Here is a 12292-nt window from a genome sequence, read left to right on the forward strand (position 1 = left end):
AAATTTACGCACATATTGGTTACTCTATTATGTAATCAAGTTTGAATAGAATTGTATTACGTTTCTCGTATTGGACGTTTGAAGGGTTTTCTAAAAACTACTGCGCCGTTAAAATTGCTCTTATTTGCTGTTGTACTATGCACGCTACGAGAATCAACGAGCTGTATTGTTCTATTTGTAGACACCGGGTTGGACACCGCATGTACTCACGTATAAGACCGATCCATCCACAACTGCATAAACCAGGATTTGCCGTCGCAAGGTGCATCGGCAGGTTTGGGTCTATGCAGATTTTTTTAAGAGTAACCTATAGAAGAAAACAACATTGACCCTGATATGTTGGTGCAGTATGTAACGAAAGATTGTGTTGTATGTTGTTTGCAGTTTTATTGATTATAAGCGAGTACAGACGGCATGCAAAACTCTGGAAGTAACGGATATTGTATTTACGGTTTCTATGTATCTTTATTCACAAATGCATGAATAGTGCATGAATATACATGAATATGATTAAATGCGAGAAGCATTGTAATCAGGTTTGGCTTTAAGTGTATTTTATCTTCTAAGTTATTGTATCAGTTTCATATAGCATTGCTAGAACAAAATAAAGAGCTTCTTTACGGTGCTAAATATATACTAAACATTGTTTGTATACTCATTTCGAAAGTGCATGAAATTATGAGATTCTTTCAATCTGAACCCTTTTCTCTCTCTCTCTCTCTCTCTCTCTCTCTCTCTCTCTCTCTCTCTCTCTCTCTGTGCAGGCTCGGGAATATAAAAATACTTGGTGCACTCTCCTGCATGTCATGAAGGACGACTAATAGAGGTACGGGTTAGGGTGGCTCAGTGGTTAGCGTGCCTGATACGCGATCGCATCGGCGCTGGTTCAAATTTTACTATCGGATCAGACCAGCTCGTTTACCGTGGTATTTTCTCAAGCAAGGCTCTTTACTGCAAATGCCTTTTGTGTTGATGTGCTGTAACCCTAACCATAATGAAGTTCTCTTACAACTTAGCGAACTTAATAACAGCAACCAAATACTACAAAATAACAAATGACAGTCACGCACCATAGGTATCTTTCTGTTGTATGAAAATATTTTATCTGGACCACATTTTTGACAACTCGATATAGGATTTGTCTCATTTGAGGTCAAAAGGTACAATTAAAGATTGTACCATACTTCCTTCAGCTCTGTGGGTGGGGTGGGTGGATTCGTTCTTTTTATTATTAGTAGTAGTAGTCGTAGCAAAGCACCTCATTTTAACACATATGCAATTGCTCGAATAAATATATACGACCCCACCCTCTTTTCCTTTCATTGTTATACTTTGTAATGGTAAAAAAAAAATTGTAATAATTTCACAATACATTCTGTCGTGATCAGCGTGACACGTTAACATTATGTTTCACGTATGGGCCAGACTCAAAATAAATTGCGGACTGCTAGTGATGGGCATTGCTCTGTTTAGGGTATGAATTGAATTTTAATTAGAATCCTTCGATAACGGTCCAACATATATGCTAGTGTAAGGTCATATAACGGAAAATGACAGAGTTGAGGTAAACCACAGCAAAATATTTGGGAAATCTTGGGCTTTTTCAAAATGGTGTATTTTTTTTTTCTTCTCCAGAATAGTTATCAATAAAGGTGTATTAGAGAGGATTATTCTGAATTCGATGGGAGTATTACATTTTTTGGCGGTCAGAGATAGTAATCCAACACCGACCTATCACCAGCAGTGGGTTTGAAAAGACCACCGGAATCAACCAGGTGATGCTGACATGTCAGCAATTTGAGTTCGATCAATCACTTGATTATATGATGAAATTTGTTTTATGGGTAGAACAGAATGGCTAATTGAATTTCGCATAAATTTTTTAACACCATTTCTAAGAGAAGGGGAATCATTCAAATGTCATGTTCAATTTCATTTTCTTTATGTAATTGATTAAATTGTTATATTTAACATACAGGGACTAACGTTGTCCTATTCAGATATCTGTTATTCCATCCATTAGTTCCATATTTTATGTTATTAATTACTCTGTCCGGGTAATAACACCATGGTCAATCATCTAGTAGGTAACGATAAGCGAAACACTATAAGGAGTGGGGGATCTCACATCGTCTCGTACCCACCTCTGTGACACACTTGTTTCATTATACGTAGACTAGGTGACTTCAAATCCAAGATGTATAGCTAGCTGATACTGTAACAATATTGACGTATATAAAGTTTTCAGCTCGTTAGTCCAAGCAAATAACACATGCACTAAGTTTCAGATTATCCCAAATTCATTGAAGCAAACGCATTAAAACTGTAATATTCTATTACGCAGAAAATATTTTCGGACTTTAGAAATAAACATTATGATTGTTGTGAAAATTTGCATCAAATGGAGTCAGACACGTGAATAAACATATGTTCAAAAAATCTAAAAATAGTTAAAGTGGAAAATCCCTGGACAAACCGAACAGAGGCGCGGTTCGCTGGGTTAAATGCAGCCGTGGGTTGAATGAGCAAATTTGTATGGATAACTGTAATCACTATAGAACAGGATCCGCCTTTCGGCACTTTTAGGTTATAGTCCTTGCTGCCAACTTGAAAACCTGTGTGTTTAATAAACGATGTATACATCCAAGTTTACATTTTATTTTGGTATTGAGGTAACGCCAAAATAATAACAATGTAAACAACCATAAAATTAGGATTGTGTGTACATATATAAAATAAACCTAACAACTAAAGAGAGAATCCAATATTTCCACTGGGTTTTCAGCTAATTTAAAACAGTCGTAAGGCTAAAATCCAATTCCAAGTGCGTAAATTAGATTGTAGATCGTTATACATACATACACACATACATACATACATACATACATACATACATACATATATTGACACAAATAAATCATACAGGAAAAAGAAGAGAGAGCGAGAGAGAGAGAGAGAGAGAGAGAGAGAGAAAGGAAGAGAGAGAGAGAGATTTAATAAGCACCAAGGCTCAAGGTTATGTGAAATGCGTTAATGGGCATACTAATAGAGCTGGTTATACGAATACCCACGGATGGCTCGAATACCCACTCGACCCTCCCCCCCTTGTTTATTTTTCCTAAGACAGGTTGCTGTTTGACACGTGAAATGACTGACAATAGAGCAATAGAGCATAATCTCTTACCATCATTTTGTTTAAGTAATCTATTGCCCACTAATTTTTAAATTTGTATGTGAAAATATCACATAAATAGGCACATAATTAAATAAATAATGCCTCGAATGGCGCTCAGCATTAGGAGTTTAGTGTTAGGACTGGTCGGTCCGGTGTCAGAATAATGTGACTGGGTGGGGCATGATGCTACATGTCTGTGGCACGTCGTCCCAGTGCTAGACATTACTATAAACTGCCACACTGCAGACATCGTAGCGATATCAGTGAATATGTTTTTAAAGCTAAGTAAAAATCAAAATCACACATCAGTGAAAGTATTTCAGCGCCTTATTTCGCATGCGACACGTAGATAGTATTGATTCATGTATGTATATACTTCATTCTAGTATGTTTTCTAAGTACTGTCTTAACACTTTCGCCTCTTCAAACCTCAGAAACATTCTTCGCAGAGACACATACTTTCACCTAAATTGATTTTAATTAGAACCCATGTGAGAGCCTCTGTTGCGATAACTCCGCCTCTTCTAAGTATAGCGATAAATATAGCTTACTGGGAAAAAGAGTTATTTTTAGGTCACCCTTCGTCTTAATGCTTTTGTCGGGATTCCCAGAATAAAACAATAGTTGTAGTCACGTGATAACGGACGTATATATAAAAGCCAAAGACGATTTGTTTGATGTTTAGATCGCGACAATTTTGGATATTATCCTCATCGAAAACTTGATTGGACTTTATCTTCCACCAACGTCGATACCGTTTGTTTAAAACGAGTACACGTAAGTAATTTAAACTCAGCATTTCAGACGTTCTCTTACATTCTTTTCTTCAAACATTTCATTTATTGATAAACTTGGTGGACCACACTACGTTTATAAGTTTTTTTAAGGGCATGTAAAATGCTTGTTTCAGTGTTATTCAGTGTTGACAGTTGCATATGTAATATCTCGAAAGTGCATACTGTATCCAAAACACAAGTGTGCATACTGTATCCAAAACACAAGTGTGCATACAAGAATTAAACTTCCGCCATAACGTGCTGTTAGTTTTGATATGCAATATCGTTGAATATTTATGACGGCAACAGCAGCAACACGTACTTGCACATACACACACACGTTTACACATTTTACACGCAAACACGCGATCAGCCTTAGACTGTTAAGCGATTGTGGACGCACCGTCAAAAAGTGCGTCAGTAATATATATGCTAACTGTAATCGGCGAGAATACACCCCCTCCTCCTCCTAGTTCTTACTTGCTGGCGTTTCATGCATTGCAGTCGAACGTTATCAGTTGGTTATCACAGGGTTTGAAATGAACATTATCTACAAAATAGATCTCGTGTCTTTGCAAACTATTTTATTAAAGCTCTGAATATAGTTCTATGTAATGGAATAGTCTGATGTGTAATTTTAGCTCTGTTAGTGGGGAAAAAAACTTTGATTACAAACACTGTGGCTAAGTCTTTGCTAATGTAATTAATAAATGACGTTCATAAATGAACGATTTAGGCACAAAACATGGTTTTGAATGATGTCATAATTCAAGCTCAGTCTTAATATTTATGGCATGCTTTAATTTAAAAAATTTTCTACCCGGGGTAACTTAAATTCAATATGGCCGCTCTTTAGTTCTGCCCGGGATATCTGTCAACAACATGAATAATGAACTTATTACACTTCCTTGTTGCTCCCGGGCCGTTTTATGGAAGTTTCATATTCCGTTATCAGCTGACATGCGCACTGTTTTTAACAGATTACCAGTGCATGTAGTTGTGTGTGTGTGTGTGTATATGTATATATATATATATACATATACATATATATATATATATATATATATATATATATATATATATATATATATATATATATATATATATATGTATATATATAATTCATTATCTATCTGGACTTTATACTATGACCTTCGTGGTAAGTTTCTATGTGTAAACTTGTACTAGGATAAACTTGGATCACTTTTAAGACAGTCACTTTGACAAAAGAAATTCGTCTGCATGCAGGGCTTATATGTCGTGTATTGCACACGCGGGCACTTTGCCAGCTGGTTCAAAGGAATCAATGCGCCAACTTTTTGGAAATACAATCTGTACCGTCAAACCCCTTTAAAATGAAAAATAAAAACAAGAACCTTTGGGTTAGTGATAGATGGCGCCAAAAAAGGCCACCATAACATCGGCAAGTTGAAATGGGTTTATTGACATGTGCAAAGTCTAACAGCATATCATGATTATAGTAATGAAAATCACACATTAAAGACGGGATTACTTGGACAACTAATGAGTATAATATCTCTTATCAAAATGCACCGCTGCAAGTTCCGGACGAGGTGCTCGATGTCGGGCAATGTACGGTATCTGGTTTAACTTTGTTGCAAACTTAAATTTCATTTTTTTAAATACAGGAAGGAAAGAAACAAATTAAAGTTTGCTAAATAAAAATTAAATACATGGTGGTAAACCTCGCACTTGATTAAATGGAAATATAACCCTTTTCCCTTAAATTGGTGAAAACGTGTGGTGTCTCTCACCACCGAGTTACATGCCTATCTTCATTATGATAGAACTCATTGGTGATATTACAGTATTGCTTATCTTCAGACAGAAGAATGACAAAATCAAAGAGACTCGCAGTGAAAGAGAAGATGGAGAAGCTGGTCAGAAAGCCAATCCGGCCCCTTGAAAGACAGCGCATGCGTCCTTGGCTTATCGAGCTCCTGGACAAGGATACGATGTCTCAACTTTCCTGGCTGAACAAGCGGGAGAAGATGTTTCGAATCACATGGCGACATGCGGCCCGTCAAGGCTGGGATATGGCTAAAGACGCCTGCCTCTTTGAGAAGTGGGCAAGGCATACCGGTAGGTTTAATGCAGTCCTTATAAAATCTAGATTTGTATTGGGGAATCGTTGTGAGATGGAGTAACTAACATGTCTTTTGCACGTGCTGCAGTTCAGACTCATTTATTGCTGAAAAATCTCGGAGAAACTAAAGCGCAATACGGATGAGTTTTATTTCATCAAATTATACACTGATGCTGCACATCCTACGCTGTATACCTACCTATACCGTGAAATATTCAGTGTCGCAACTGTAATACATGTGTTTTATTAAACTTCAACAACAAACATACAAACAAACAATAGCCTGACCCTTCACCCATTAGAGTATATCTCTTGACATACTGAGAATGTGCATGTCATTTATTTTAGTAACGATACCCATTATGTCAAGATATAAGACTAATGCCCACTTCAGAATAATTTGTATTATGAAATTGTTCCAGTGCAATCTGCTCACAAGCGATTATTTTTATTTTATTAAGGAAAATTTTATGATGGAGACAAGCCAGACGCCAAAAGATGGAAAGCCAACTTCCGGTGCGCCCTAAACAGCCTGCCGGATGTGGTAGAGGAAAAGTCGAAGGGCATGAAAAAAGGACAGAATGCATTCAAAGTATATCGGTTTCTTGACGATCGCCGTGTCAAGGCTAAAAAGAAGAGCAAAGGTACGGATCATATTTTGACATTTTTAGGTTGTAAATGATGATCATGAATGAGATAGGGCACTATCTCGCAAAGTAACCCCCTGATTTCCGTATAATTACACTTGACATAAGCGTAAATGATCACGTCAGTTATGTCAGAGTGATAATGGTGATACTTCACCGAATGCACAGTGAAAATAGGTGTTTGATGCTTTCGAAGATAATATTATGGCTTTTGTCCTTGATAATGATCACGTCTCATTTGTTTTCATCGTAAGATATATATATATATATATATATATATATATATATATATATATATATATATATATATATATATATATATATATATATATATATATTTCTGTGTGTGTATAACTTTGACATTTTTCACATACTTCTTATTTGATCAAGATAAAATAATGTTATATACACGTTACAGTGGGATATTCGGACGACTCGGACGATGCCAGTTGCGCAGAGTCCCCTGCCACAAATTCCCGAATGGATACAGACTTTGACAGCGAAGGATCAGAGGTACGCCGAGTTTCGTGTAAAATATTTACAATCATTCTAATATGATCCAGATTAAAGACCAGATTCTTCTAAAAATAATGTAACTTTTACTGTCATGCTAGTAATTTTGTTACACCATCGCATGGGATCTTCTGATGAGTTTAACATAGTATAGCAGAATCCTACATAACGATTGCCTCTGTAAATGTGCAGTCGTCTGTATGATGAATATTGCAATGGAAAAAAAAATCAGGCAGCGATTCCAACTTGTAAAATACATAAATTGATAACAATATGCGAACATTTAAAGCAAATGAACAGTAAATTCAACAAAATATGAGATTCAAACATTGGCATATAAATGAAATATGAATGTTTATTTCCCCTTAGAATGGCCGCAGCCCAACTCGAGATGATGTCACCAGTTCAGACTGTGAAAGCAGCGCCTCTGAAGCCACATCACCGCTGCCTGACTTTTCCAAAATATGCAAATTTGGTATGTCGATTTTGAAATATATGCCTATAATTTTTTTTATTCTTAATTTAATTTTGATCAAAATTGGTATGATAAGTAATAAATACATGCCTCTTTATCATTGCATTCTTCTTCCTGTCAGCCTTTCACCTATCTATCTGTGTATATTATTATCTATCATGGCATTACTTTGCCTATTCAGTTACTTGATTTTCAGCAATCATTATTTAAAAAATCTCTATCTTTTTCTACCTCATATTTATTTATTTATTTATTTATGTCCAGAGGAAACATCAGAGACTCGGCGTGACTTTGTGTGGCCCGATGAAAGTGTCCCCAACTCCTGCTCAATGTCATTATCTGACGATGGTGAGTACATGTACATGCATTTTGGGGTACTGTGGGTTTGCTTTTCTCTGTCAGAATATGTATGCGGATATCACGATGGATTCATTTGTACTAAATGGGCGACTGGATGGAAGAGATAAAATTAGGATTTTTTGTAAATTCTTTGAACAGAAAACTGTTTAATTTCAACATTCGTTTAAATTCAAATTAAATACAATAACGGCAGATACACTGCTGTGTTGTAATTGAAATAATGCGTTACTGAGCTCATCTTGTTAATTACGACAAAATGTTCCCTTGAGAAGATTTAATTTTTGATGAACAAGAGCAAGCGCCAAAAAATATATAAGAAAAAAATAGTTTTTTTTATAATAGTATAATCTATATCTTTTTTTTATAAGAATAGTATAATCTATATTCGCACTATAAGCTGTACGTATCATCTTCGTAACAAATTTGACCACTAATATTATATTTCGTATTCTATTGTTCAGTATTTTATATTTCAGTGTTCTAATATTAATCTTGAATATTTTGTATTTCAGTGTTTTAATATTAATCTTATATTTTATACTTCAGAATCCAGTTCCACAACAAGCAGTGTTCCCACAGATGATGAAGTTGTGCAAGTAAGTATTTGCTACACCTGTCTTAAATTTAACCCCAAAAAATCACAGGATAAAAATTCAGAAAGGTGCGTCACTTCTTCGATTGAAATGGTTGTGCATATTTGTTTCCAAGATGGACACTGGGAAAATGTTTCTGCAAACTTTTCAAATATAACGAAGTTTTCATGAACTATTTTTTAACGGATGCCACAGTTTTTAGTTTTGTTTTGAACTGGGACGAATTTTTAGAAAATGAGCACAATACCAGAGTAGGGAACCTCGTTGCTGTACTATTTAAAAAAGTTATTCGTCTGGATTAAAAGATGTACGATTTTAAAGAAGAAGTCCGAGAGTCTGTCATCATAGGCAAGGAAGTCCAAGATATAAAATTCCGTCACTATGCATATTTAAGTAATCAATATTCCGAACATGTGCTGCAATATGAAAATAAAGTTCTTGTAAATGATGAAGTTCAAGTAAATTAAATGAAGTACTGGTACATAAACGTGATTCGGTGCACCATCTTAAGTCTCTTTAAGGTACATTCAAGAGAGGACGAAAAGAGGCGGTGCCTTTTGCTCATTCGATAAGACATGTTTGTGATGCTGCTGATGATGATTATGTCATCCTTGCTTATTCTCATACATAACAACACTTATATAGATCGTTCATCATAGTGTCTGCTATTGATTGCCTTTGTATTTTCCAGATGCTTTTGGAAGACGACGCTGTTTACTCGAGTAGCGAGTATTGGAATACACCCATTCTTTTTACACCCCAAGAACTTGTGGACAGTGGTAAGCTTAATATCGAATAATTTCTAAATGTTCAATTATTGTCGAATCCTAAAGGACTGATATTGGTGATGAAAGGTCAGCCTTTTGAAAATACGTGTCCGTATCATACAAAGAACCTGATTCTTTCTAAATAATAATAATAATAATAATAATAATAATAATATTTTCAAGAGTAAACAGGTAAATTGCTGGCTTGTTTTGTTTGTTTATTTGCTTATTTATTTGCACAAGGATATTTATATATTTACTTTTTTGTTTGCAGAAGGATGTAATGAAGTTGTGAATTTTATTGTACTGGATGGGTCCACGAGTTACCCAGATAGAAATGCAAATGTAATTGTCCAGCCAGCACAAGATGTACAAGATTACGTAAGTTCAACGTCCATTTTTCTTATATATTCAGTTTAGTGTCCTTTAAAGCTATACGTTAGTGTTTAAAGCATGATTTAGAATAAGGAGTTGACGCGTTTTTAGTCAGATTGGAAAGTATTTTAGCAGAATAGTGTGGTAAATATTTTAAACAAACTTTGTTGTTCTCAGGAGATATATAATGGGAAAAAAGTGCAAAGCAGGATTTTCAAGCCCTATATATTTAAGAAAATGGACATTTATTTGCCCAGTGAAAGATGTATTGGCGTCGCACTTAACTTTTCACGGTGCAAACTTGTATTTAAGATGTGTATTGCAAATTTGAAGTAGGCTTAGTGAAAACAAAAAATTAGGTTAAACAATTTTTGTACACTTTACGTACCAATAACATATTTATTGTAAAACTCTCTCACGTTTAATTTGGAGACATTAGTGGTTGATCCAGTTTTTAACATGGCTAAAATGACTCAAGACTACTCTTATTTTAGTATTTACTCACTGATGTATTCTAACTAAATTTTATTCTCTTACAGAATTTCACGTCGCTGTCAATGCTGTGAGAGATCATGGTAAAATGTGAAAATGTGATATGGACCTACTAAGACTAGTAACCGGTGACAAATATGGTTGTGTATGATGTCCAAACAGATTGACTGTCAGAGATTTTATTAGGTTTACATTTCCCTTGTATAACAAGGATGAACTGAGGGACCAGATACGACACAGAATCATTCCAAACTAGTCCATGTTACGTCACCTAGTGGTAACCTAACAATCAGTATTATTCACGGATATTCTTTGATCGAAATTGTAGTACTGAATTCAGGAACCGATTCGTCTTTAGAAATCAGTAGAAGACTCGTAAACCTGTGATGGAGAACCACGGGTGTTTGACGACGTGCAGGAGAATGAAGTGTAAGAAAGTAGACTGTCCCGTGAAAAGTGACTTGAATATCAAGGTCACTTGGCCATAGTAAAATGCATCTTGTGAACTGCAAGTATGTAGTCGAAGACGGACTATATCAATGTATATATCTGCTTGATAGAATGTACATGTTACATGAACGGTTAGGACGGTCATTCCATCGTGGATTCATCCTTTGTTTTTGCGTGTTTGCTCGAAGAGTACACAGATCTGATAGAAACTGGTACATAATCTGGCTATCGACTGCAGAATCACAACTGGTTATCTATCAAGAGGAAATTTTACATGTTTCTTGGGTTTTTTTCACGTTGTCGTACAGTTATGGATCCCGTAAACTATGACAAATAGGAAGAATGTCCAGTCTTCAGAATTGCTGGATTAGTCATAAATGCCAGATGTTCAGTTTTTACGTTGTTGTTGAAGATGATAAAAAGGCACGAGGTACGTCCCTACGAAAGCGCTCTTGGATATGTCGAATAAAGATGTCATGCCCTTTGTTAGTCTACGTCACATGTTACGCATCAAGCTTGTACGTACTGTAGGGCAGACCGCTTGTGTATTGTATTCTATATGTACCAGTTACAATCAAAATTGTTGTGATGGTCGCTTGCATGGAAAGGTTACCTGTGAGAATTTGTAGTCTTTGTTACTCACTCGATGAAGATATTTACCATCTGTTCAAATATGTCAGTATTATTTGAAGGCACGTATAAATACAGTTGTGACAAAACTACCGTTTAGCAACATTTGATCATATGTGGTACACAAACCTTTATAGTCGTAAGAGTAGTAAAATTGTCAAATTTTTCAATAACGGCGGAATAAGAGAAAAAACTAGAAGTTCTGTCAGAGATCTCAAGGCTATGGACAAAGCTCTTCCAAGGACGGTGGACCTTTGTGCATAGCCACCTCTGCAAAACTTAGATTTCAGATACCGGAAGAAGACGATTAGTGTGAAACGTACCACAGTATCCAAGATGTGACGTTTAAAGACGTAGGATTTGTTCTGTTTGCCGGGTTTGACTGTGCACTGTGGAAGGGCAAAATGATTTGTACATAAGTATTTAATTAGACACGTCCAGATATATATTGTTAAGTAGTATTGAATTCATTTTCATTCATCATCTTGAATGTATTCATGTGCAATATTGAATCAATTAAACTTGAAAACATTAATGTACCCGAGTTATTGTCATTGGAATAGCCGTTAATAAAAGAAATACCTGGTCATTAAATGTAACCTTGGAGCCTGGAATTAAATAATTTCAAAATCGCGAAAATTACACAAGCGAATCTGCCAGATATTTAATTTCACGAAAAAATAAACAAGGCTGTAACATTTTTCCCCACTTGCACTAGTTGGTCCTTCTTTTGAATTTGCATCGTCAAGCTTCAGTAAGATAGCACTGGCTAAAAGAGGGAAAAAGTCCGTCCTTGTGGTAATTTAGCATTCATCCGTAAAGAGTTGCAAACCTAATTTGCCTAGCTCGGGATGATTTAAACACTGAGGACTGAGTAACTGATGCAATCTAAAAATCTGCAGAAGTTCAGAGTTGCTTGTTTTCACACTTCA

At 35.6% G+C, this 12292-nt stretch overlaps 1 protein-coding gene across 2 annotated transcripts; it reads left to right on the forward strand.

The window, feature by feature from the left end:
* The first annotated feature begins 3799 nt into the window (after nucleotides 1–3799).
* LOC149803748 (uncharacterized) lies at nucleotides 3800–11895 on the forward strand. Of its 2 annotated transcripts, none has more exons than XM_089953507.1 (10): nucleotides 3800–3952; nucleotides 5797–6054; nucleotides 6520–6702; nucleotides 7124–7218; nucleotides 7588–7693; nucleotides 7958–8041; nucleotides 8600–8649; nucleotides 9338–9425; nucleotides 9688–9794; nucleotides 10328–11895. In XM_089953507.1, the coding sequence occupies exons 2-10, from the start codon at nucleotides 5805–5807 to the stop codon at nucleotides 10352–10354; spliced, it is 990 nt and encodes a 329-aa protein (XP_089809633.1). In that variant the 5' UTR covers nucleotides 3800–3952; nucleotides 5797–5804; the 3' UTR covers nucleotides 10355–11895. The 2 variants fall into 2 exon arrangements, with proteins under 2 accessions (XP_089809633.1, XP_089809634.1); XM_089953508.1 differs by having other exon boundaries at nucleotides 3802–3952; nucleotides 5801–6054.
* Nucleotides 11896–12292: the final 397 nt, after the last annotated feature.

The sequence above is a fragment of the Sinohyriopsis cumingii genome, chromosome 3, assembly GCF_028554795.1.
Source record: "Sinohyriopsis cumingii isolate HCF-2022 chromosome 3, ASM2855479v2, whole genome shotgun sequence".
NCBI classification, from domain to species: domain Eukaryota; kingdom Metazoa; phylum Mollusca; class Bivalvia; order Unionida; family Unionidae; genus Sinohyriopsis; species Sinohyriopsis cumingii.

Bases quoted from the DNA above. Each gene is read 5' to 3' on its own strand.
- LOC149803748 (XM_089953507.1), top strand. From the start codon at position 5,805: ATGACAAAATCAAAGAGACTCGCAGTGAAAGAGAAGATGGAGAAGCTG. The intron at 8,042-8,599 runs GTGAGTACATGT...TTTATACTTCAG, and splicing joins AATGTCATTATCTGACGATG to AATCCAGTTCCACAACAAGC. The intron at 9,795-10,327 runs GTAAGTTCAACG...ATTCTCTTACAG, and splicing joins CACAAGATGTACAAGATTAC to AATTTCACGTCGCTGTCAAT.